The following is a 27843-nucleotide window of genomic DNA, read 5'->3' on the forward strand; positions in this document are numbered from 1 at the left end:
TCATTAATTAGCTAAGTAATACAGGGAAAATCTTTTGGTCTCTCTAAACCTGATATTAAGATCATAAAAAAGGAAGCCAAACTAGTTTATCTTATAGAAAACACTTTGTAGGGGAAAAAAAACCTTTATTAATATTTACACATGAAACCCATAATCCATAGGTGACTTCCCTTCTCAATTCTAACATTAATCATGTCCATCTGAGGTAGAGTAGCTATGAGAAACTTCTTACCTCTGGTGTCATTTTCTATTTCTGTCCTCCAGCGATGTAAACAGCTTTCTAGCACAGAGAGTTCCTCTTCTGTTATGTGCCTTGGTGCTGGATGCATGGGCAAATCTGGAGGTATCCGAGACTGAGTGAATGGTTTGTGTATTACTGATCTCGACGAAATGGCAACTATTGATGCGGGTGATGTGCTTGGCAGTTCTGAAGAAGGAGCTCCCTGCTGGTCTGTTGTGCTGTATTTTTAAAGTACAGAATATTCATTATTAAACTTTTCAAGTTGAAGCTCTGGACAATGATTATGTGCCAAACAAACAGCATTAAATTGGCTTATAATTTCAAAAAGAAAAAGTTTTCTTAAAAAAAACCCCAGAAATATGTGGATTAATCTAATAACCTAATGAGATTCTTAATATATGGAACTACATTACTATAAAATTGGGGCTTTATAGTAGAAATGGCTTAATCATATTTATTTATACAAATCTTACATATACCAGAATTATAAAACCTTCCCTTGCTAATACTTAGCAGCTCACATTACAGAAAATTTTCTAATTTAACAGTAGTATTTTCATGGATGAAAGGTTGATACATATAACATACAACCTGAAGTATAATTCTGAATGGAAAAAAGTATGATGAAAATTTCAATCCACAACCACAAAATCCATTGAAACAATGAAATAAGAAAGCCCCCAGAAGCATACAACCTTCTAAGTGAATGTCATCTTTTTAGAGTTCACTAAAATAAATCACAACATGCATTTTATAAAACCGTCTTTAAAGGCATCAATTATGTTATTACGTAATACAGTAACACAGCTGTCTCTTCTATCAAGAAAACTTTTTACCTTGGTAATGTCTGTGATGGTACAGAACCACTAGATGGGGAACTAGCATCAATATCATCAACAGGAGAAGTGCAAACAGGTTTACTTGAGGCAAATTCCAACGCATACTGCAGAACGTCCACCAAGGGGAATCGTTTGGGACCCGAACCATAGCTTAAATACCTGTTAACCATAAAATGTATGAATGCTTTCATTTGTGTATAAAGCACATTTGTTTTTTTTTCCCAATAATTGTTATAAAACATAATAAAAACACTTCAATAAATATTCCTCAACAATGAAATTAATTTTGCTTTCAAATGAAGATGGTAAAACTAAATATACACTCAAGAAATAAATTAAATGTTCTCCAAAGGAACACAAAACCAAAGCTGATTAAGACTGAATGTGTGTATACACTGTTATAAATTTTAGATGCTGCTCTAAGTTGTAACCCAACAGTAAAATGAAAACTGACATTTCCATCTCCTGAGACTTTTATTTTTAGATCTGTTATCTGGTCTCAAGATGGTGACTAACATTATCCTCCCACCGTTTATGTCTGACTATTTTTCAATATGATTACTGATACCTTTTAAGAATTATAACTATTGAAAAATAGCATATTATTTTGTATTAAAAGTTTTAGGCTATTAACTTTCAAATTAATACTAAAACAAGGGAATACAGATTAGATCAGAGGTTGCAAACTGGGATCTTTCAGACCACATTTCAGCCTGTAGACTTTTGTCTCAACTACAGAATATTTCATACTCTAGATTCTGGCTTCTTCTGGAAACAATGCGAAGCTACAGACAATAGGAAGATGATGTTCACGCGTGGCACCGCCTACTAGTGCGGATAGCAGCCACCCTCTCTCTCCACAGGGATGTGCTCTCTGACTCCCTTTGCCCACCAGCTCACGCTTGACTTGCTTCCCTTCTTTATAAAGCCTCCATGAGCCTCTCGTAGGCACCTGAGTTTGTATCTTCTGTGTTAAGGAGAAACACTCAGTTACCGTTAGTTTTAAGGGAAATCTCAAGAGTAATATTTAGTCTCAGACAAGAAGAAATCTCAATCATAGATTAGTTTAACTTTACATCTATTTTTAGTACCATGTGTATTACCTCTTTATGGTAGGAATATTTAATTTTAAACAATAAAATCATCTTCTAATGCCAACTATGAATCATTTTAGTCTCTAACGAAACTCAAGCCTAAACTATTCAAGAAAAATATCAATCCAGAATGATTATTTACTCCTAGAATCACAAATCATTCAAAGCAAATTTTAAATTAAAGCTCTAGACAGTCACTAAAAATATGACTTCCTATAGTTAGCTCATAATTTCACTGAAGTTTCAATACCTTTCAAGTCTCTGTTGTAATACTGTGAGGTAATCTTTTAGTCTCTTGATCTCTTCCCTCTTAATTCTTGTTATTTCTCTGTTTCTATGCATGTATCTTATCAGGAAAAAGAAATACAGCAATTATCAGTATTTGCAAATACAGAAGTAGACACAATATTAAGTCTAGCCATCACCACAGAAGATCAACTCATCCAAAATTTTATAATAAAACATCATACAGACAATACAAATTAGTATTTTTCCTTATAACATTATTCCCAGTAACTATCCTTTTCTAAATAAAAAGGGAACTCCATTTTCCTTGACAAATAGTATTAGATACGTTACACAAAAAGTAAAAATTATTTTAAGGAAATTAAGTAAAATTTTCTCTAAGCACAATAAGTCTTCACTGGATACTGAACTGTTTCAAAACTAAGTCATGCTGTATACCAAACCATACCTGTCCAGATATAAAACTTGAGGAAATTCCAATTTGTTGTGAATTTTTTCTGGTCTTCCCAATGCCTGATTAAATTCAAATCTTGACAATTCAAACGTTAACACAGGTGGTAGTTCAGTAAACCAATGCTGAAAGAAAACAGTAACAAAACCCCTTAATATCACCTTTCTGTTTTCTCCATTGCAATTTTAGGCACAGGATGTTAGTTAGCAGTGGCATTTTTATATGCATCATAATAATGCTAACATGACAAATAATTGATTGGGTATGCAATTTAGTTAAAACTCAACTTCCTCCTAAAAGTTTTTCACACCTTTTGAAAATTCCAATGGGGTAACACACAACCAGGAAAGAGAAAAACCTTCTAATGACTCTCCTTCTTCAATGATTAATTCTTTACATTAGAGTTTCTAACCCAAAGAGAAAGACACTGAATAAAAGTATGGCTTAGTATCTCAAGTTTTCTGGCTTCTTCAATATTATGTCACAATTACTACCAGGAATGGCACATATACTTAATACAATCAACCACACGGTCAAAAACCTGTGACAAAGTAACATGTAAGAGGTAGTACACTAAAGAAAAAAAAATTTTATAGCATAAATGATCACAATTCTCATGCTAAAACTAGAAACTGATACTTTCCTGTTTTAAATTTAATGTTCCCACTGGAATTTTGACAAATTTGAGAAAAAGATTTATCACTAGGAAACAGAGTTTATACTGATGATAACTACATTTAATATTTTAAAAAATGACTAGTGCTTAAAGAATTGAATGCCTCACTGCTATGAGGCACTTCCTCCACACACTTTGGCAACTGTTCAGTTAAGCGTGAAATGCAACAAAACTTCAAAATTATTTCAATAAACAGATTCAAGCTTTACATAAACCTTATTTATTTAAAGAGAAAGAAAAAGGAAAAAACTTGTGAATTAACAAATACAGAAGTATAAATTAATGTAACAAGTATTTCTGAAGTGCTTATTTTAAGCCATGCAATGTACTTCTGTAAAAAGAAACTTGCATACTATATTGTGTATGGTATTTTCAAGTGCCACAAAATGTCACCACATAAATGTCAATAAGCTAAGAGTATCCTAATTTAAATTCAAACATTCAAGAAAAAGAAAAGCAGAAACTGCACATGTGGCAAACTGAATATGATCTTGAAAGTTGCTACTTTTCTGTAAATAAAATCAATAAAAATAAATGGTTATTAAAAACTATTTCTCCCTCCCAAAATGCTAATGATTACCTGAATTGAGATTTCCTGAGTTGGATTTGGTTTACCTTTTACTAAAAGTTGAAGTTCAAGGAATTTGCTTTATGGATATTACCTGAAACTGACTAGGGAAAGTTATGGAAGATCTAATATTAGAAACATCTCTTAAGTTTTAAAATTTCTTGAGCAAAGTTTGCTTATTTGCTTTGTTCTCCCATGGCACTGGAAAGAATTTTTTTTAGTTAAGCTTTAATCCACACCTAAAATTACTATTAAGAATTAAAATATACCCCACACATATCACAAGGAAAACGTCTGATGCCTTAGGATGATATTCTCTATTCCATTCTATAATACTCAAACAAGTAGATTTCAAGTACTATTACCTTCATTTTTTTGCAATGCTTTAAATGTTACTATTTAAAATTAAATCTAAGTATTAACTTTAAATAGTTAACATACTTTAATTCACGGGAACCTACAATGGCCAGCAGAAATGAAATGACCCAAATTGGTGGTATGCTTCTCTGTAAACCATAAATAGTCCAGGAAATAGGTTCCATATCTTATGAAAGAATGTTCATAATATATTATGTAATATGTCTCTGTATGGATCTGTTTCCTCCAACAGCAGTGACAGTTCTTTCCTACTACAGGAGTGGAAGGATTTCACTTTTTCATTATCATGCTGATCAGGACGAGAGATAGCCACACCATTCCCTAAATTCATTTACAAAAATACTATGGGTATGTCTAGCTCTGTGATTTTTAGATCATAAGTACAGCAGTACATAAGTAGAATTTCAAATAATATAAACCAATGAGACTTTTTTCTTTCAAAATATTTTTCCATTCAGTAAAACTCTATACTTTATCCCTAATCTAACCAGTAGGCCATGCTGTGAGACACAGGTCATTAAAGGTAAAAATGACGCTTATATTCTCCATATCTCAAAACACATATCATTTGATTACTATTATTATTACTACATTATAAAATGAACTGACAGGGGTAATAGATTTCTGCAGTTAATGAAAAAAGAACTTAGACAATCAGCAATGGCAACAGCAGTACTCCTGAATTTACTGTAAATATAAATCTGACCTGTTAAAATATTTTCTAGAGAGAATGTGGCCATTTTTATGAGTAAATAGCTGATTTTTCTATTAATATGTTTTAACTACCTTGCTTTTGGAAGATTACATGAATATGGGGGGTGGGGGGGAGGAACAAGAAAAAACAGACCTATCATTGCAAATTCCCCACAGAACACCAAACAAAGCTAGGATATAAACTAAGCACGAGAAGAGAAAACTTGCAATTCCAATTCAAAAATTAGTTTCAGTCATTTAATTGCCTTCACTCCTTTGCCCTATATATTTCCTATATAATATCTCCATATATCTAATATAGTACACATAGGTATTATTTCTATAACTTAGTTTTTTAATTAAAGCTCTGTAAAATTTCTCTCAGCACTTTGATTATAACTTGGTACAACTTTGTGAAGGGAAATTTGGCAGTACTTACATTTTTAAATGAGTATGCCCTGTGACCTAAAGATTCCACTTCTAACTATCCTTCATTCCTAAGTGCTCAAGGGTATTTACAGGAAGACATTCTTTGAAATAATTCTTTGTCCAACTACTGTCTCACAGAAGAATTACAACAATTTAATTTTATAAATACGGGCTACAGTGATACTATGCAGGTTCTAAATAGAATGATGTAAAGCTATATACTGACATGGAAGGATGCTCACAATATACTGCTAAGTAAAAAAATGCAAGTCTCAGGACAGTATGAACAGACAAATACAATATTTATATGTGCATAGCAATCGTCTAAAAGGATGTACATCATACTATTAGTAGTGAATACCCACACCAGTAGTGAGGTGTTTACTCTTTGAAATTCTTTCTCTCCAACAGGCAATCAAAAAATAGCTCCAGGTTTCTTGGAGAGTATAACTCATTTACAATTGGCACACCATTTAATTAAAATTTATGATTTAGAAAAATATCTTACATATAATCATTTTTAATTTATTCAGTTGCCTCTTGGTAGTCATTACAGAAATGTAAACTCTTACAGCCCACTGGATGTTTTAACATAAGCAATTCTAGAGACTAGAGATCTTCCTATATTAGTTGGCCCCAGCTATTTCAGAAAAAAAAAAAAAAAAACAGATGTTTTCTGTATCAAAGTAAAATCAATAATTTTTATTAAATAATAGTGTAAGAGATAAAAGGTATTAACATCGGGGATTATGCCAATTTTGTTTAGAAACAAGCCTAAAATGCTACTCATTGGTCTTTATAGAGAAACAAAATAGCTTTTCTGAAGCACATAATAAGACTATAATTTAAGGGTGCTACTAAACACTTTTAAGATATTCTGCTCTAGTCGGTGAGAGTCACTTAAACCAGGCTGAATTATTATTGAAACTACTGTGTTCAGCAAATCTAGGCAACTGGTACTAGGAATCACAGGTAATCAAATTTGCTGTTATTGAGACTGCTTAGAAACTGAATTCAGAGATGACAACAAACCACTGTCTATCTTAGGTTAGATGGGAAAACCTAGGCAGAAATTATATATTGTGGTATAGGGCATTCAGAGTATGAAGCCAAAGACAGAGGACAAACTAGATTTTTTAAAAAATAAATAATGACAATCAGAGTCAATGTAAGAAAAACATTTTTAAAAGCTAGGAATATGTGAGAAAGATTATTTACCAATTATTAAATTATTTACCAATAAACCATAGTGTGTTTCATTTATAAGCTACTTTGACAATGTGAGGAAAATGCCATCCCTTTTTTCCCTGCCCAAACCCATCATTCTTTTGTTTAATAGGAAACAGATTGCACTTCATGGGGCTCTGCAAACCTGTTCCATTTTGGGATCCTTGGAAAGTTCCAATCTTTACAGATTTGTTTCCCAATCAATAAAATAGATATGCTTAATTTAAGTATTCTTAATTAAAGGTCTATATCAGAGTCATCTGTGGAGCTCTGGTGGCCATATACCATACCCCTACCCTAGATTCTGATTTCGATAGCTTTGAAGTGAGGTGTAGATATCTGTTGAGAATCACTGAAATAGATGCTCTATGATGTAGAGAGAAAAACTATTTCAAATATTTTCTCTCTCTCAAAAAAACAGCCAAAACATAGTAAATATTATTTATTTCCTTTTTTGTTTGAGTGAGGGAAGAAAAGGAAATGAGGATGGCGATAGAATTATATCTTTTTAAAAAAGCATACAACTCAAATAAAAGCAATTTATTCTGAAAAATACAAGAACCTAGTCCCTTTTTAGATAAACAGAGATGCCATCACTTAATATTTATTAAGTACCTATTCAGAATAAAGACCTTGGCAACTTTTTTAATATGACTGAGACATTTCATTCAGTCAGTCAATATGTATTATGTAATTTTATCTGCAGTCACCACACTGCCCTACGGATACAGTAGTGAATGGCACAGATGAAGACCCCCACCCTCATGCACGGAGTTTACATCTAGACAGCTATCAGCAATTGCTTAATGATGACTGATTTTGGCGCACATAATCTGTCCTTTATCGTTTACTCTATTATTCTAGAAGAATATATGGATGGAAGGATATACAGATGGAGCTAGAGAGATGAATTGAGAGATGGAGATAGGTTATTAGACAGAGACCAGTGGAGACAGATAAATAGGTTTGTAATATATTAATTCTTTCTTTCTTGAGAAAGCAAGTTTTTTCATCTGCTCTTCAGGCAATCACACAGTAATTTTACAAGAAAAGGAGTGTGGTGTTGCCTACTTGGGTGTGGACATATTCCAACAATATTTGAGGTAAGTAACATATGTCTATATAAAATTCCACTCTAACATCAGTGTTTTTCTTCCTTACTTCCAGGACTAGCATGCTGTAATGGCCAGCACCATGACTGAAAAGTCTTAAAAGACTGAACAGTGTCCTAAAGGAGGATTTTAACATCAAATTTTGAGAAAAATTTTAAATGAAAATTTAACTTAGATTATAGAGTATATTGACTCTGCAGGTTTCCCAAATATGCATAAATTATCATAATTAAATCCAAATACATTTTCTGAGTATTCTCTCAATTATTAGTAGCTATATCCTTAGAGCTTTAAATTGCACTTCACAACATTTTAAGAAAGACCTGAAGGAAAGGGGAATAAAGATGCTAAACTCACCTCTTGGCCGGACTTTCCTGAATTTTCCGAATGTAAAGACTCAATTTCTCCTTCAATCATGGCAGCTTCTAGGCACTCATGTAGATCTTTGAATCCATTGACCTGAAGTGGGTACTGACCAAACATTTCAGTATTTTCAAATTTTTTACCTATAAGAGGGGGGAAATTAATATTCCTCAATATGGCCTTTTAGCTACTAAAAGTAAATAGATGTATACAGTAATTATCTCCTGAACCTGAAAACTATAACTGTTTATGCTCCAGATAGTAGTAGTTGGTATAATTTTCCTATTGGTTTGTACCTGTACATATGTATATTCACATCCAGCTATGCTATAGATATTACACACCCCTATGTGTGTATGTAATTATATACATGCATATGTAAGTACATATTATGTATATATGTATATAAACATACATATATATACATATATATATGTATATATATATGTTTATTCTTTAAAAAAGTACCTTCTAAGGGTAAGAGAGTGTGCTAACATTGAGAATATATATAGCAGTGCACAAAAGAGATATGGTCTCTGAGCCGAGGAAACTCCTATCCTCTTCTGGAAAAAGACATTATACACATTAATTGTATATATAATTATGAACAAACAATTGTTTATAATTACAGATATTATAAAAGGGGTGGTGAGACAGAGTGCTGTGAGAAGGTATAAAAACGGGGAACAAACCTAGTCTTTAGGGCTGGAGGGTGAAGCAGGGAAAACTTCCATAGCAAAATGACATTTATGCTGAGACTGTAAAGGTGAATGGGAGTTGGCCACGCCAGAACGTCGGGGAGCCAGAGTATTCTTGGCCAAGCAACAGCACACGCAAAGACTTTCAGGCTGCAAAGAACTTGGCATGTTTTAACGAATTAAGGGAAGGAAAGTATAGCTTAAGGGAGCAAGACGGAGATGACAATGAAGAGTTAGGTGAGGGATCAAAATCAAATTCTTAACGAAGTCTAGTAGCCCTTGTTGAGAATTTTTTTCCAGTATATTCTGAATATAATGGAAAGTTACTGAATAATTAAATCTAGGAATAAGAGGCTCAGATTTATATCTCTGAAACATCCTTATGGTTTCTGTGTTAAGTGAGTGATAGACTGTCAGGAGACTATTATAGAATCTATCTAAAAATAAAGGTAGCATTGAATAGGGTGTTAGTAAAAGTGTATAAAAACAGATGAAATGACATACACACATTTATAAATATACACAAAAGGGAGCACCGATAGGACTTGACTGAATGGCTCATAGGCAGGATGGGGAACAGAAGAGAAAGCAAGGTATCAAGAATGATACTCAGATTTTTAGCATGAACAACTGAATTGATTTTTATGTACTGAAAGGGGCACCAGTGAAGGAAGAGTAGAGGATTTTTTTTTTTTTTACTTTTGTTTTAAGGCAGCAGGGAAAATCATTGGTTTCGAATGGCCCATAAGATTTCAAGTTGAAAAGAGGTGGACATACATAAGTCTGTAACTAAGACTGGTGTGAAGCTATAAATTGGAGAACTGCTAGCTTATTGATAGCAGGAAATCAAGGAAGTGAATGAGACTGCCCAAGGAATTATCTGACAGGAAGAGGAAGAGGACCTAAGCTGATTCCCAAGGATCTCCTACCTTTAGATACAGGAAGAACTATAAATATAACTCATAAGAAGTACCCACAGAGGCATGAGAAAGCCAAGATAATATGGTGTGATAGAAGCCAGAGAAGTGTTTTTAAGGAAAGAGTGGGGAAAAGGGGGAGAAGGAGAGAGTGGAGTCAACAGCATTAATAGTTGATAAGAATTCAATAAGAACTGAGAGGGATTCGATGGACTAACACACATGTAAGAAATCAATAACCTTAAAAAGTCCCTTTGAGAAGAGGTCTGGGGACAGAAAATGAAAGTGGGACAGGTAGAATAATTGGAGAGATAGCAGGTGAAAACAAACTCCTCACTTTAAAGGAGCTTATTTCTGAATAAGACTGACTGAAAAAGAGCATGTGAAGGGAGATTTTTTTTTAATTTTAAAGATGTGAAACACCAGAGCATGTCTAAATATTGACGAGAAAGACACAGTGAAAGGAAGAAGCTAAAGATACAGAAAAAAAGCAAGATAATGGACAGAATAAGGCCTGAGTGAAAACATGAAAGGATGAGATTCTGAGCACATGTAATGAATAGCCATTGATATTAGACTAAATAATTCCTCTATTACCTGGAGGGACAAATAAAAGAATGTGGTAGAGGTTGGAATGGATCCAAGTTGGGAAGCCTGAAGCTCACATATATGAGGAACTCACTTTTAAGAACTATGATAAAAAAGTTATAAGTAAAAAATTAGATTCAGAGCCTTAGCGAGGACCCATAGTTAGGCTTCATTAACTTCATGGTAAATCCATGAAATTTGAATTAAGATCTTTCTCAGAAAATGAAGACACAAAGAAATTAGATTAGAGGTAGAAAAACTGGAAATAGTTATTGCAGAAAATGGGAAAGAAGACAGTGATTAAACAAAACAAAGATGACTGCCAGGTAGGATTACAGGCTTGGGACGAGTAAAGCTTAGAGTCACTACAACTTTATGATCCATTACAGTTAGCTCATTTGCGTGACTTTCTCCTAGCAATGGTCAGCTTCTCAGTACATGCAGAGAGAAGAGGAATAATAGTTCCATGAGGGTCAGAGACTAGCCAGAGAGGTGGTGCCAGAAGGGAATGAGGGGAAAGAGTTTTAGAAATGTATAAGGATGATCATAATGGACAAGGAAGGAAGTAAAGCAAAGACTGAGAAGAACAGAATGGAGGGGTCAATGGCCTAGAAATTCTAGAAGAGTTGAAGAAGTTTTGCAATAGAGTACTTTAGTAAACAAACTGAAAATCACCCCTAATTGAGAGTCACTAGTCTAAAAAAAGGCATTAAGAAGATATATGTAAAAATAATAAAGTGTTCTAAAATAAATTGTTAACAAAGCAAACACATAGTTCACTTGGAAATGTATTAAAAGCACATTTATGCAGCACAGTAGCCTTTAAACAACTCACCAAAACCAAGTACAAAGACTTCACTGACTGAGAAATTTTAATAATCACTTTTAAGAATCCAGATAATATAGGTAGAAGTGCTCATGAGAAGTATTACAAATAGTGCCCAGTCACAACCTGATTAGAGCTCCTCTTCTGCTATATACAGTGTTCTACTTCAGATAAAAACTGGTATGATAGTGTGGACATCCCAAATTGGAATACAATGCACTATATAAAATATTCCACTATTTATATAATGAATATTTAGCATTTGAGGCAAACAAAATGTACTAACACCTCAATATAACCTTTAGGATGTCTGATTAAATCCTGAGTTAGTGTCTCCCTTTTTCCAAATCTCAAATATAAAACTACATTCAAACAAAACTTCATGGGACTCCATCACTTAAGATCCTGAAGAAAAATTAATTTCCCAAATTTTATACTCTGGGTGATTTGGGTGAACTTTCAAAAGTTGATGTATAGGGTCATTTGGGAATAACAATTTTTCAAAAATGTATGCTTTGGGACTTAGTAATATTATTACTTGAAGTATATATTATGAGTCAGTTCCCTGCCCTTGTTAGGAAAACCAAAGAGTAACTGGTGAGGCCTGGATTTTACATAACAGGAATAGTATCACTCAACTGATTTTTCAGTAGACAGAGTACAACTCTTTCTTGAAAACTATATTCTGAAGAATTTTATAATCACCCCCAAAATGGAAACCCTGCAATACCCTGACTATGCTAAATTGCTAAGTACAGCTTTCAACATGCATAGACTTGAAACCCTCAAAAACAGTGACCATCATACATCATACCAAGCCCAGTATTAAACTCCAATATTATTTTTAAAAGATCCACCAATTGCCCCATTAATCCCTGTATCCTAACAATTCACAGTATCACAGAACCTGTCCCAGGCAAAGAACATCAGGACAACATTAACTAAGTACCAAGTAGCATATGACAATATACTCTGTACTTTCCTTTACAGGCACTCAATTCTTTGCTTTTTATATAAATGATTAGCAGTAGCAATGCAGCAGAAACTACTAGACAGAGAAAGTCAAATTAAAATTAAAAACCATTCCACAAATAAAGTCACTATCATGACAAAGGAGCTAAAAGCTAATAATATCTCAATTGTAATAAAAAAGTAAACATGTGTAACTATACCTTCAAGCACTCCCACGGCTAGGAATCTTCCATAGAACAACTCTACCATGGGGTTCTTTGGCTTCTCTTCATCCCTAAAAATCACATTAAAAATATAAATGTGGTTATAATTCTTAATTTTTAGAACTGTAAATAATAGAGAAAACATTAAAAGAACAATAATATATGCCAAGACAATAACATTTATGTGGTTATCATGTGTTTGGCGCTGCGACTTAGTGTTGGGCCAAGGTACTTAAATTTATTTTCCGTTTCTTCACCTGTCAACTGAGGATAGTAATAGTAATGGAACTCACAAGGTTGTTGTAAGGGTTAAAATGAATTACTATGTGGGACCTCTTATAAGAAGACCTAAGTAGAGTCTGTATTCAGGAAGTGCCTGATCCTTCCATTATCATTTCGACCTTGAACTTTTAGTCTGTACAATACATGCTTATCTGGACTTGCTGGGAAGGAGGGAAAGCCACTTTTAATCAAAATAAATTTCTATAAAATTTCAATAAGTCATTTCCCACATTTACCCAGAAGAATGAACAATAGCCATCAGCAGTGAAGGAGAAAAACACCAGCTTCAACCCAGGTAGCTAAAGAGAAACTCCATAAAGTTTCATGTTGCTGGTAAAATTAGTCATCTGTGAATTTTCCAAATTCTTTAACATATAAATTTGTTGTTTTTCTTTTTTGCTTGAAGCAAATAGAAACTGACAATTTTAAACTTTTTTTTAACGCTTTGTACCGTGTGGTCTAAAAACACAAAGTTTATTTTGGCCTTGCTATATAAAAGTATGTTGTGTCCACAACTGCAGAGAGACTTTTTCTTCATAAATTTTGTGTTTAAATTAGTAAAACTGATTTATTTTAAAAAAGAGAGAAGGACACTATCTGTCTCTTGATATATGTGTTACATTCACCCTCATTTAAACCATAAAATAATTGGTGGCAAGTACTTCACTTAATCTCTGGAACAATCCTATGAGGTAGTGTGGTGGTCATCAGTGCTATTCAAAGAGATTTCTGTCCCTCTACTTTTAGGTACATAGTAAGAAGCACTTTCCCATTTACTTTTTATTGAAATTTGAAAAAAATCTGAACTGTGATAAAATACACACAATATAAAATTTACCATCTTAACCATTTTTAAGTTTACAGTTTGGCAGTGTTAAGTATATTCACACTGTTGTACAACCAACTTCCAGAACTATTTTTCATCTTGAGAAACTGATTAAACAACTCCACATTCCTCCCTCCCACCAGGCCCTGGCAACCACCATCCTAACTTTCTGTTTCTTTGAGTTTGACAACTATTGACACATCATATAAGTGACATACAGTGTTTGTCTTTTTGTGACTGGCTAATTTCACTTAGCATCATGTCTTCAAGGTTCATCCATGTTGTAGGATGTATCAGAGTTTCCTTACTTGTTAAGGATATTCCATTGTATGTGTATAACACATTTGTATTTCCATTCATCCATGGACACATCAGTTGCTTTCACCCTGCTATCAATTCTTTGGGATATAAATTCAGCAGTAGAATTGCTGGATCATGTGGTTAATTCTTGTTTTTTTCATCTTTATAGATACAATTGACCAACAAAACTCTAAGGTATTTAAAGTACAATGTGAAGATCTGACATATGTATACACTGTGAAAGGATTCCCTCCATCAAATAATTATATTAGTATTAATTTTTTGAGGAACCACCATGTTTTCCACAGCAGCTGCACCGTTTTACATTCCCATCAACAGTGCACAAAAGTTTCAATTTTTTCACATCTTCATCAACACATGTTATTTTCTGTTTTGTTTTGGTTTTGGTTTGGTGAGGGTTTTTTTGGTTTTTGTTTTTTGATAGCAGCCATCCTAATGGGTATGAGGTGTTCCCATTAACTTTGAAGTTAAGTAAACCACATGACTTGCTCTGCACAACAAAATGTGAGTGGAAGTAATGTGTGCCATTTCTGGGCTGTAACTTTGAGAGCCAATATACTTTCCACTGATGTGGTGATCCCAGAATCCTGTGATGAGATGAAGCCTCTGTCAGTGTAAGGCCCTGTCAATGGATGTGCAGAGCCCGTTGCTCACACTCATTGGGCATAGCTAAGGCTATGACATAAACCTCTGAAGTTTGGGGGATGTTGCCACAGGATTATCTAGCCCACCCTAAATGGCAGCAGGTGGCACTCTTACCTCTATTGCACTGGTAATAAAACTGTAGACTACGCTAAGTCACTTGCCCAAATTCACACAACTAGTAAGTGCTCAAACTGAAAAGCAAACTCAAGTCTGCCTCTAAAACCTATGAATCCTCCCACTATGCATACTTAATCTCTGGGCATTTTAACTCTATGAAAACAGTTTATTTCACACCTTATTTTTTACACTGTGACTTGAGACTGATATGGGGGAGAGGAAGAATCCAAAGATTGTCTCTCTTAATGTAAATGTCTATGAATCTTTAGACATAAATATTAGTATATCCATTTCCACAGGTCATATTTCCATGTAGAAAAGCAACATTCCTGGTTTCTCTCCTTACTGTCACATACATACTGCATAGAAAGAGCAGTGACATACCAGGTTGGTGACTTTGGCCAAAGAAACTGGGTAAGAGCTGCTCGACTAATTCTGAATTCTCTTTCCAAATCTTCGTATCTGAATTTTGGTCTGCTCTCCACTGACTTGTGGTATGCACACTGACCTTCCCTAAGGAGTCAGACAGACCAATCTTCTAGAAATTGTTTACCCTGTCCTTCTTTGCAACCTCTCAGAGGTCCTACTCTTTACTGTGCATTTAAGCTTTGAACATCAGGGACTAACACTGTGGTTATCAACAGAAATGTAAGGAACCCAAGTGAAGAGCAATTTAAAAGACGTGAGACTTCTATTGATATAACAAAAATGATATACCCACCACCTGCATGAAGAAAAGCTAGATTGACACAAATAGCAAAGGGCAAAAGAAATCACTAAAGAAAACCTGTATCAGGGACACTTTAGCCTTGGGAATTAGGTCAACACAGAAAGAGTTCAGAGATCTAGGGCAACTGATAGAGTAACCTACTCAGTGCTTCCCAATCTTTTTAATGTCACTGGCACACAGATAATATATGCAGAGAACTCTGGAATAAAACCACATGTTTTCTCATGATCACAGAAACAGGATCAATACCTCCACATACCTATAATCTGGCTTACCATGGCACAACAACTGGAAAGCTCTGTTCTAGATAGGCAGAGCATAGTGGTTCAAAAAGTTTTAGCTTGGGGCTTCCCTGGTGGCGCAGTGGTTGAGAGTCCGCCTGCCGATGCAGGGGACATGGGTTCGTGCCCCGGTCCGGGAGGATCCCACATGCCACGGAGCGGCTGGGCCCGTGAGCCATGGCCGCTGAGCATGTGCGTCCGGGGCCTGTGCTCCGCGGCGGGAGAGGCCACAACGGTGAGAGGCCCACGTACCGCAAAAAAAAAAAAAAAAAAAAAAAAAATTTTAGCTCCATAAACAGTAAAGAAAAAACAAAACTACTGAGAAATGAATGAGGAGAAGGACATATTTCAAATAAGACAATTTTAGATGAAATGGGAAAGTTCTAGCTTCTTTTAAAACAGTTTTAGGAAACGGGGAGAGAACTTGTTAGTTACTAGATCAGAAAAGTTGACACTGGGACCCAAAGAAATTTTTCAAAAGTAAATGAGTAATAAGGAAAGATCTCCAAAATCAGAAAAGAATGATCCTTTCAGAAATAACCAGGATTCAGGCAAGAGTCAAGTGGCAGTCTTCTAAGGCTAGAGATAAAAAGTAATCAGGGAGTTGTGTTGCAGATAGGTTACTATATGAGCTGCTTATAGAAAATCTGGATAGATTTGAGGAGGAACTAGGGATTTCAGGGTAAAACATTCAAAGAATTACTGAGAGAACTTCAAAGAGACTCAGTAATCATTGATGAGGATATAGATATTGTTCACATTCTGAGGAAACAAGCTCAATAAATTTTGGGGGTTGGAACTCTAAGGAAAAGTACAAGGAACGTGAGTTTTACTAAAGAGGAGCCAGGGTGGACAATCATAGATCAAGTCCACACATGGGCTGTCTGCTGGTCTGACAGGACAGAACCCTGGTGGAATTCTGCAACACAAAAGAGGTGAAGGTGGACAATGCATGTTTGAACAATAAATTACTTGGGCATACTCCTAACTCATATTTCACTAGCTCTCATTATGAGGGCCCTATCAAGAAAATACAGAGGAACATGTTAGACAAAAACAAATTTATAGGTCAGAATACAAAGTCAAAAGAAGAAAAAGAGAAGATACTCGTCCACCAAACACAGCTGGTCCTGAATGAGGTAGAAGCTAAGAAGCAGGTTAAACTATTAAAAATTCAGCCAAGCCTTCCTTAAAGAAGAATGAAAAAAACGTCTATGTAACTGAACCTTAAAGGGCTATCCCGCCCAGAAAAAAAAAAGTAGCAGAAAGAAATAGAGTCAAGTCCTAGAACTTTCAAAAGCTGAGGAAAGAGCATATCATAGAGATGATGATCTTCACTGGATGCTGGAACTCAGGTTTCAGAAGCATCAACAGCAGAGTCAGTTCAGCAATCTGATAGGGAGATTTACAAATGAAGCTAACATGAAGAGAAGAAAGAAACTACCTAGAAAGCATGTTTTACAGGCCTAAACAATCCCATACCAATGCAATGGCAACAACCACTGGGCACAGAAATATGTTATTAGAAAGAGCTTACATTCAATGCAGCACTGAGGGCCAGAAAACTGAAGCTCGTTAAGAAAAATGTAACTTAAGAGTTTTGGTGGACAGAAAAGAAGGGCACCTGACCAGAGCTGTTAGCATCATAAACTTCTAAACATGTCAAGAAGGAAGCGGCTTTGTTCAATGCCACATTCTCAAGACAGTTTCCAACAGTAGAATTTTTTCCCTCAGATACTGTAGATTTAGCACCATAATCTCGAGAGATTTCTTCCAACGTAAGTTTATAAGTAGTTGTCTAAGACCAACTGGCCCTTAATGACAGGCATCTTGGCAGAACTAAAACCATGATGACTACCTCCATTTATGACATTATCCAGATTTTCTGCTACAGTCTTTAGCAACAATAACTTGAGTCTGGATTGTACTAAGATCTAGGAATATTATAGCTGGACTGAAAGTTAAAGGGCTGAAGTTGTGTTTTGTTTCAAAATTTCAAAAGTAAGAGATCAATGTTAATCATGTGTCCTAATAATCCTTCAAAATCTAAAATTAGAGTATATGAAATTCAACATTTGAAGGACTGAAAGAACTACACACATACAAGTGAAAGAGAATACAGGCTTCACCTGAAGAACCTCAACTCAATTCAGGCACAGAATTCAACTCAATTCAGGCCTGTAGTGTAAAGGCTGAACAAACTCAGAAAGTCAAAAATGATTTCTTTTTTGTTAGACTGCAACGAAAGGGCAAAAGAATCTGACTTTCAAGTATAATTTGTTTGGATTTTTCCTTAAAAGATCAAGTAGATATAATTTGGAAACTTATTTTTCCCCTGAGAATTTGAGAACAAATGAGGAGGGCTATATAAAATTTTAGAAGCATCTCCTAGTTGCTAACAATATATAATTAGAATATTTTTACTTTAATTCAATCTCATTGCAGACTACGTTATTATGCCTTTTTTGGACAATAAGCCTGGCCATAATTTTAAAATAGAAAAAGAAAAGATACATCTAACTAAGAAACTAAAAGACCTGTACTCAGAAAACTAGGAAACTGATGAAAGAAACTGCAGACATAAACAAATGGAAATATATATGGTGCTCATGGATTGAAAGAATTAGTATTGTTAAAATGATCATACTACCCAAAGCAATCTACAGATTCAATGTATCTCTATAAAAATACCAAAGGCAGTTTTCACAACACTAGAACAAATAATTCTAAAATTTGTATGGAAACACAAAAGACCCTGAATACACAAAACAATCTTGAGAAAAAAGAGCAAAACCAAAGTATCAAGCTGCCCCTAGTAACCCAGCTGGAACCGGTCTGAGGTGGCGCAGGGCCTGTGAGTTTGGTTTTAAGTGCCTGGTGGGAAAGCACATGTAAGTGCAACTCCTTTCTCGGAATGAGAAAATTATTGCTCAGAAAGGCACAACTTGTCTAAGTTTACACAGCTAGTTGGCAGATTGGCTAGGACTTGGTTTTCGTCATCAAAGTCAGTGCTCTTTAAGCTATCTAGGAGCAGACAAGATGGCCGAGTAGAAGGACCTGAGCTAGCCGTCTCTCACACAAACACCAAAATCACAACTACCTGCTGAACAACCATTGACAAAAAATGACTGAAACCAACCAAAAAAGGATACTCTAGTTCCAAAGACAAGGAAGAAGCCACAATGAGAAGGTAGGAGGGGCGTATTCGTGATCAAATCCCATACATGCTGGGTGGGGAACCCACAAACTAGAAAATAATTATACTGCAGAGGTTCTCCCACAGGAAAGAGAGTTCTGAGCCCCACATCAGGCTACCCAGTCTGGGCATCTGGCATTAGGAGGAGGAGCTCCCAGAGCATTTGCTTTGAAGGCCAGCAGGGCTTGATCACAGGAACTCTACAGGACTAGGGGAAACAGAAATGCCACTCTTGGAGGGTGAACACAAGGTCTTGTGCACACCGGGACCCAGGGGAAAAAGCAGTGACTTCACAGGAGCCTGGGACGGACCTACCTGCTGGTCTTGGAAGGTCTCCGGGAGAGGCAGGGGGCGGCTCTGGCTCACTGCAGGAACAAGGACACTGGTGGCAGAGGTACTGGTGAGTACTACTCATTGGCGTGAGCTGTCCTGGAGGCCACCATTTTGATGCAAAGACCTGGTCCCACCCAAGAGCCCTTAGGCTCCAGTGCTGGGATGCCGCAGGCCAAACCACCAACAGGGTAGGAACACAGTCCCACCCATCAGCAGACAGGCTGCTTTAAGTTTTCCTGAGCCCACAGCTGCTTCTGAACACACTGCTTGACAGAGCCCTGCTCACCATAGAGACAAGACCCAGCTCCACCCACCAGTGGGCAGGTATCAGTCCCTCCCACCTGGAAGCCTGCACAAGCCTCTTAGACCAGCCTCACCTACCAGGGGTCAGACACCAGAAGCAAGAGGAACTACAATCCTGCAGCCTGTGACACTGCAAATACAAAGTTAGATAAAATGAGACAGCAGAGGAACATGTTCCAGATGAGGTAACAAGATAAAACCCCAGAAGAACAACTAAGTGAAGTGCAGACAGGCAATCTAACTGAAAAAGAATTCAGAGTAATAGTAAAGATGATCCAAGATCTTGGAAAAAGAATGGAGGCACAGACCAAGAAGATATAGGGAATGTTTAACAAGGAGCTAGAAGATTTAAAGAACAAACAGAGTTCAACAATACAGTATCTGCAATGAAAAACACACTAGAATAAATCAATAGCAGAATAAATGAGGCAGAAGGATGGATAAGTGAACTGGAAGACAGAATGGTGAAAATCACTGCTGTGGAACAGAATAATGAAAAAAGAATAAAAGAAATGAGGACAGTTTAAGAGATCTCTGGGACAACATTAAATGCACGAACATTCATATTATAGAGGTCCCATAAGGAGAGGAAAGGGCCTGAGAAAACATTTGAAAAGATAATAGCTGAAAACTTACCTAACATGGGAAAGGAAACAGTCACCCAAGTCCAGGAAGCACAGATAATGCCATACAGGATAAACCCAAGGAGGAACACACCAAGACACATTAATCAAATTGACAAAAGTTAAAGACCAAGAGAAAATATTAAAAGTATCAAGGGAAAAGCAACAAATAACATACAAGGGAATCCCTATAAGGTTATCAGTTGATTTTTTAGCAGAAACTCTGCAGGCCAGAATGGACTAACACATATATCTAAAGTGATGAAGGGAAAAAAACCTACAAGTATATTCTTATACTCTACCCAGCAAAGCTCTCGTTCAGATTCAAAAGAGAAATCAAAAGCTTTACAGACCAGCAAAAGCTAAGAGAATTCAGCAACACCAAACCTACTTTACAACAAATGCTAAAGGGATTTCTCTAGGCAGAAAAGAAAAGGCCACAACTAGAAACAAGAAAATTACAAATGGGAAAGCTCACCAGTAAAGGCAGGAAAATATACATACATAAATATGGTATCAAAACCAGCAACTGTGAGAAGAGGTGAGTACAAATATAGAATACTGGAAATGCATTTGAAATTAAGAGACCAGAAACTTAAAACAATCTTGTATATACATATGGACTGCTATATCAAAACTTCACGGTAACCACAAACCAAAAATCTATAATAGATACACACACAAAAAAGAAAAAGCAATATAAACACAACACTAAAGACAGTCATCAAATCACAAGAGAAGAGAAAAATATAGGAAGGGAAGAAAAAAGACCTGCAAAAACAAACCCAAAACAATTAACAAAATGGCAGTAAGTATGTATCAGTAATGATCTTAAACATAAATGGATTAAATGCTCCAACCAAAAGCAAAAACAAGAACCTTATGTATGCTGTCTACAAGAGACCCACTTCAGATCTAGGGACACATACAGACTGAAAGTGAGGGGATGGACAAAGGTATTTCATACAAATGGAAATCAAAAGAAAGCTGGAGTCGCAAAATTCATATCAGACAAAATAGACTTTAAAATAAAGACTGTTACAAGAGACAAAGAAGGACATTACATAATAATCAAGGGAAAAATACAAGAAGAGAAAACAATTGTAAATACATATGCATCCAACATAGGAGCACCTCAACATAGAAGGCAAATGTTAACAGCCATAAAAGGAGAAATCAACAGTAAAACAATAAGAGTGGAGAACATTAACAGCCCATTTACATCAACAGACAGATCATCCAGGCAGAAAGTCAATAAGGAAGCACAGGCCTTAAATGACACACTAAATCACATAGACTTAATTGATATTTATAGAGCATTCCATCTGAAAGTAGCAGAACACACAATCTTTTCAAGTGAACATGGAACACACTCCAGCACAGATCACATCATGAGCCATAAAGCAAGCCTCTATAAATTTGAGACTGAAATCGTATCAAGCATCTTTTCCGACCACGACACTATGAGATCGGACAACAGATACGAGAAAAAACTAAAAAAACACCAACACGTGGAGGCTAAACCATATGCTACTAAATAACCAATGGATCACTGAAGAAGTCAAAGAGGAAATCAAAAAATACCTAGAGGTGAATGAAAATGAAAACATGATGATCTGAAACCTACAGTACACAGCAAAAGCAGTTCTAAGAGTGAAGTTTATAGCAATACAATCTTACCTCAGTAAAAAAGAAACATCCCAATTAAACAACCTAACCTTACACCTAAAGCAACTAGAGAAAGAACAACAAACAAAACTCAAAGCTAGCAGAAGGAAAGAAATCATAAAGATTAGAACAGAAATAAATTAAATAGAGATGAAAAAAACAATAAAAAAAGATCAATGAAACTAAAACCTAGCTCTTGGAAAAGACAAACAAAATTGATAACCTTTAGCCAGACTCATGAAGAAAAAGAGGGTCATGGCTCTAATCAATAAAATTAGAAAAAAAAAAAAAAGAAGTTACAACTGACACCACAGAAATAAAAAGGAGCATAGAAGACTACTATAAGCAATTATATACCAATAAAATGGACAACTTAGAAGAAATGGACAAATTCTTAGAAAGGTACAATCTCACAAAACTGAACCAGGAAGAAATAGGAAATAGGAACAGACCAATCACAAGCACTAAAATTGAAACTGTGACATAAAAGCTTCCAACAAACAAAAGCCCAGGACCAGATGGCTTCACAGGTGAATTCTATCAACCATTTAGTGACTAGTTAACAAGTATCCTTCTGAAACTATTTCAAAAATTGCAGAGGAGGAACACTCCAAACTCATTCTATGAGGCCACCATGACCCTGATAGTAATACCAAAGATACCACAAAAAAAGAAAATTAAAGGCCGATATCACTAATGAACATGATGTAAAAATGAATGATGTAAAAATCCTCAACAAACTACTAGCAAACTGAATCCAAAAACGCATTAAAAGGATTATACACCTTGATCAAGTGGGATTTATCCCAGAGATGCAAGAACTTTTCGATCTCTGTAAATCAATCAGTGTGATACACCACATTAACAAACTGAAGATTAAAAACCATACGATCATCTCAATAGATGCAGAAAAAACTTTTATCAAAATTCAACACCCATTTATGATAAACACTCTCCAGAAAGTGGGCATAGAGGGAACCTACCTCAACATAATAAAGGCCATGTATGACAAAACCCACAGCTAACATCATACTCAATGGTGAAAAACTGAAAGCATTTCCTTTAAGATCAGGAATAAGACTAGGATGTCCACTCTAGCCACTTTTATTCTGCATAGTTTTGGAAGCCCTAGCCATGGTAATCAGAGAAGAAAAAGAAATAAAAGGAATCCAAATTGGAATAGAAGTAAAACTGTCACTGTTTGCAGATGACATGATACTATACACAGAAGATCCTAAAGATGGTACCAGAAAACTACTAGAGCTCATCAATGAATCTGGTAAAGTTGCAGGATTCAAAATTAATACACAAAAATCTGCTGCATTTCTATAAACTAATAACAAAAGATCTGAAAGAGAAATTAAGGAAACAATCCCATTTGCCATCGCATCAAAAAGAATAAATTACCTAGGAATAAACCTACCTAAGGAGGCAAAAGACCTGAACTCTGAAAACTATAAGCTGCTGATGAAAGAAATCGAAGATAAATGATACAAATAGATGGAAAGATATATCATGTTCTTGGATTGGAAGAATCAACAATGTCAAAATGACTATACTACCCAAGGTAATCTACAGATTCAATGTAATCCCTACCAAATTACAAATGGCATTTTTTGCCGATCTAGGACAAAAAAATCTTAAAACTTGTATGGAAACAAAAGACCCCAAATACCGAAAGCAATTTTGAGAAAGAAAAACTGAGCTGGAGGAATCAGCCTCCCTGACTTTAGCTACAGTAATGAAAACAGTATGGTAATGGCACAAAGAGTGACTTGCAGATACACGGAACAGGATAGAAAGCCCAGAAATAAAACCATGCACCTACAGTCAATTAATCTATGACAAAGGAGGCAAGAATATACAATGGAGAAAAAACAGTCTCCTCAATAAGTGGTGCTGGGAAAACTGCACAGCTATATATAAAAGAATGAAATTAGAGCATCTGCTAACACCATACAGAAAAATAAACTCCAAATGGATTAAAGACCTAAATGTAAGACCAGATACTATAAAACTCTTAGAGGGAAACATAAGCAGAACACCCTTTGACATAAATCACAGCAATATTTTTTGGATCCATTTCCTAGAGTAATGAAAGTTAAAAACAAAAATAAACAAATGGAACCTAATTAAATTTAAAAGCCTTTGCATAGCAAAGGAAACCATAAACAAAATGACAAGACAACCAACAGAATGGAAAAAAATATTTGTAAAAGATGCAACCAACCAGAGATTAATCTCCAAAATACAGAGACAGCTCATGCAGCTCACTATCAAAATTAATAATAATAACCCCATCAAAAAAATGGGCAGATCTAAATAGACATTTCTCCAAAGACAACATACAGATGACCAACACACACAAGAAAAGATGCTCAACATTGCTAATTATTAGAGAAATGTAAGTCAAAACTACAATGAGGTATCACCTCACACTGGTCAGAATGGCCATCATCAAACAGTCTACAAACAACAAATGCTGGAGAGGGCATGAAGAAGAGGGAACCCTCCTATGTTGTTGGTGGGAATATAAAGTGGTACAGACACTATGGAGAACAGTATGAAGGTTCCTTGAAAAACTAAAAATAGAGCTATCATATGATCCAGCAACCCTACTCCTGGGCATATATCCGGAGAAAACCATACTTCAAAAAGATACATGCGCCCCAGTGTTCAATGCAGCACTATTTACAATAGCCAAGACATGGAAGCAACCTAAATATTCACTGACAGATGAATGGATAAAGAACATGTGGTACATATATACAATGGAGTACTACTACTCAGCCATAAAAAATACTGAAATAATGCCATCTGCAACAACATGGATGGAGTAGAGATTATCATACTAAGTGAAGTAAGTCAGACAAAGACAAGTATCATACAATATCACTTATATGTAGAATCTAAAAAAATGATACAAATGAACTTTAAAAAACAGAAACAGGCTCACAGAAATAGGTAACAAACTTATGGCTATCAAAGGGGAAAGGTGGAGGGGAAGGGATAAATTAGGAGGTTGTGATTAATATATACACACTACTATACATATAATAGATAATCAACAAGGACCTACTGTATAGCCCAGGGAACTCTAACCAATACTCTGTAATAACCTATATGGGAAAAGAATCTGAAAAAGAATAGATATATGTAAAAAAATTGTTAGCTAAAACCAAGGGTATGATGCTTCCTCATTTCAAACTATACAACTACAAAGCTATGGAAATCAAGAGTATAGTACCAGCACAAAAACAGACAGGTAGATAAATGGAACAGAATAGAGAGCCCAGAAATAAGCCCACACTTATATGCTCAATTAATGTATAACAAAGGAGGCAAGAATATACAATAGGGAAAAGAAAGCCTCTTCAGTAAATGGTGTTGGGAAAACTGGACAGCTACATGCAAAAGAATTAAATCAAACCACTTTCCTACATCATATACGAAAATAAACTTAAAATGTATTAATGACTACCTGAAACCATGAAACTCTTAGAAGAAAACATAGGCAGTAGGCTTTTTGGCTTCAATCTTAGCAACAATTTTTTGGATATGTCTCCTCAAAGGAAACAAAAGCAAAAATAAACAAAAGGGACTACATCAAACTAAAAAGCTTCTGCAGAGTAAAGGAAACTATTATCAAAATGAAAAGGCAACCTATTAAATGGGAGAAGATATCTGCAAATGATATGTCTGATAAGGGGTTAATATACAAAATATACAAAGAACTCATATAATTCAATATATATAAATTAAAAAAATCCTAATTAAGAAAATGGGCATAGGAGCTGAATAGAGACTTTTCTCAGAAGACATACAGATGGCCAACAGGCACATGAAAAGATGCTCAACATCACTAATCATCAGGGAAATGCAAATCAAAATCACAATGATATATCACCTCACACCTGTCAGAATGGCTATTATCAAAAAGACAACAAAGCAACACCCAGCTCTACCCACCACCAGTCCCTCCCAGCAGGAAGCTTGCAACAGCCTCTTAGATAGCCTCAGCCACCAGAGGGCAGACAGCAGAAGCAAGAAGAATTATAATCTTCCAGCCTGTGGAACGAAAACCACATTCACAGAAAGACAGACAAAATGAAAAGGCAGAGGACTATGTACCAGATGAAGGAACAAGATAAAACCTCAGAAAAACAACTAAATGAAGTGGAGATAGGCAACCTTCCAGAAAAAGAATAGAGAATAATGATAGTGAAGATGATCCAGGACCTCAGAAAAAGAATGGAGGCAAAGATTGAGAAGATGCAAGAAATGTTTAACAAAGACCTAGAAGAATTAAAGAACAAACAAACAGAGATGAAGAACACAATGACTGAAATGAAAAATACACTAGAAGGAATCAATAGCAGAACAACTGAGGCAGAAGAACGGATAAGTGACGTGGAAACAGAATGGTGGAATTCACTGCCGCGGAACAGAATAAAGAAGAAGGAATGAAAAGAAATGAAGACAGCCTAAGAGACCTCTGGGACAACATTAAATGCAACAACATTCGCATTATAGGGGTCCCAGAAGGAGAAGAGACCTAGAAAGGACCCGAGAAAATATCTGAAGAGATTATAGTTGAAAACTTCCCTAACATGGGAAAGGAAATAGCCACCCAAGTCCAGGAAGCACAGAGAGTCCCAGGCAGGATAAACACAAGGAGAAACACACTGAGACACATAGTAATCAAATTGACAAAAATTAAAGACGAAGTAAAGTTATTAAAAGCAACTAGGAAAAAACGACAAATAACATAAAAGGGAACTCCCATAAGGTTAACAGCTCATTTCTCAGCAGAAGCTCTACAAGCCAGAAGGGAGTGGCAGGACATATTTAAAGTGATGAAAGGGAAGAACCTACAACCAAGATTAGTCTACCCAGCAACGATCTCATTCAGATTCAGTGGAGAAATCAAAAGCTTTACCGACAAGCAAAAGCTAAGAGAATTCAGCACCACCAAACCACCTCTACAACAAATGCTAAAGGAACTTCTCTAAGTGGGAAACACAAGAAAAGAACCTACAAAAACAAACCCAAAACAATTAAGAAAATGGTAATAGGAACATACATATCGATAATTACCTTAAATGGAAATGGATTAAATGCTCCAACCAAAAGACTCAGGCTTGCTGAATGGATACAAAAACAAGACCCATCTATATGCTGTCTACAAAAGACCCACTTTAGACCTAGGGACACATACAGACTGAAAGTGAGGGGATGGAAAAAGATATTCCATGCAAATGGAAATCAAAAGAAAGCTGGAGTAGCAATACTCATATCAGATAAAATAGACTTTAAAATAAAGAATGTTACAAGAGACAAGGAAGGACATTACATAATGATCAAGGGATCGATCCAAGAAGAACGTATAACAATTAATAAATATATATGCACCCAACATAGGAGCACCTCAATACATAAGGCAAATGCTAAGAACTATAAAAGAAGAAATCGACAGTAACACAATAATAGTGGGGGACTTTAACACGTCACTTACACCAATGGACAGATCATCCAGACAGAAAATTAGTAAGGAAACACAAGCTTAAATGACACAATAGACCAGATAGATTTAATTGATATTATAGGACATTCCATCTGAAAACAGCAGATTAGATTTTCTTCTCAAGTGCACACGGAACATTCTCCAGGATAGATCACATGTTGGGTCACAAATCAAGCCTCAGTAAATTTAAGAAAATTGAAATCATATCAAGCATCTTTTCTGACCACAACACTATGAGATTAGAAATAAACTACAGGGAAAAAAATGTAAAAAACACAAACATATGGAGGCTAAACAAACAAGAAAGACAGCAAACAACAAGCGTTGGTGAAAATGTGGAGAAAAGGGAACCCTCATGCATTCTTGGTGGTAATGTAAATTGGTGCAGTCACTATGCCAAACAGTATGGAGGCTGTCAAAAAGTTAAAAACAGAACTACCATATATGATCCAGCAATTCCACTTCTGGATACT

At 35.6% G+C, this 27843-nt stretch overlaps 1 protein-coding gene across 5 annotated transcripts in view; it reads right to left on the reverse strand.

Annotated features, from left to right (window-relative positions):
* USP25 (ubiquitin specific peptidase 25) overlaps positions 1-27843 on the reverse strand; it is a 138845-nt gene that overhangs the window by 48553 nt on the left and 62449 nt on the right. For 3 of the 5 annotated variants that reach the window (XM_070045422.1, XM_030877759.3, XM_030877762.3), the window contains 6 exons: positions 12519-12592; positions 8312-8460; positions 2869-2996; positions 2425-2520; positions 1078-1239; positions 233-459 (listed from right to left, as the gene is read on the reverse strand). In XM_070045422.1, coding sequence (XP_069901523.1) covers positions 233-459; positions 1078-1239; positions 2425-2520; positions 2869-2996; positions 8312-8460; positions 12519-12592 — 836 coding nt within the window. Of the gene's footprint in view, positions 1-232; positions 460-1077; positions 1240-2424; positions 2521-2868; positions 2997-8311; positions 8461-12515; positions 12593-15717; positions 15737-27843 lie in introns of those variants that run through there. The other 2 variants (XM_030877761.2, XM_070045423.1) reach the window with 2 other exon arrangements.

Source organism: Globicephala melas, chromosome 4, assembly GCF_963455315.2.
Source record: "Globicephala melas chromosome 4, mGloMel1.2, whole genome shotgun sequence".
Taxonomy (NCBI): Eukaryota; Metazoa; Chordata; class Mammalia; order Artiodactyla; family Delphinidae; genus Globicephala; species Globicephala melas.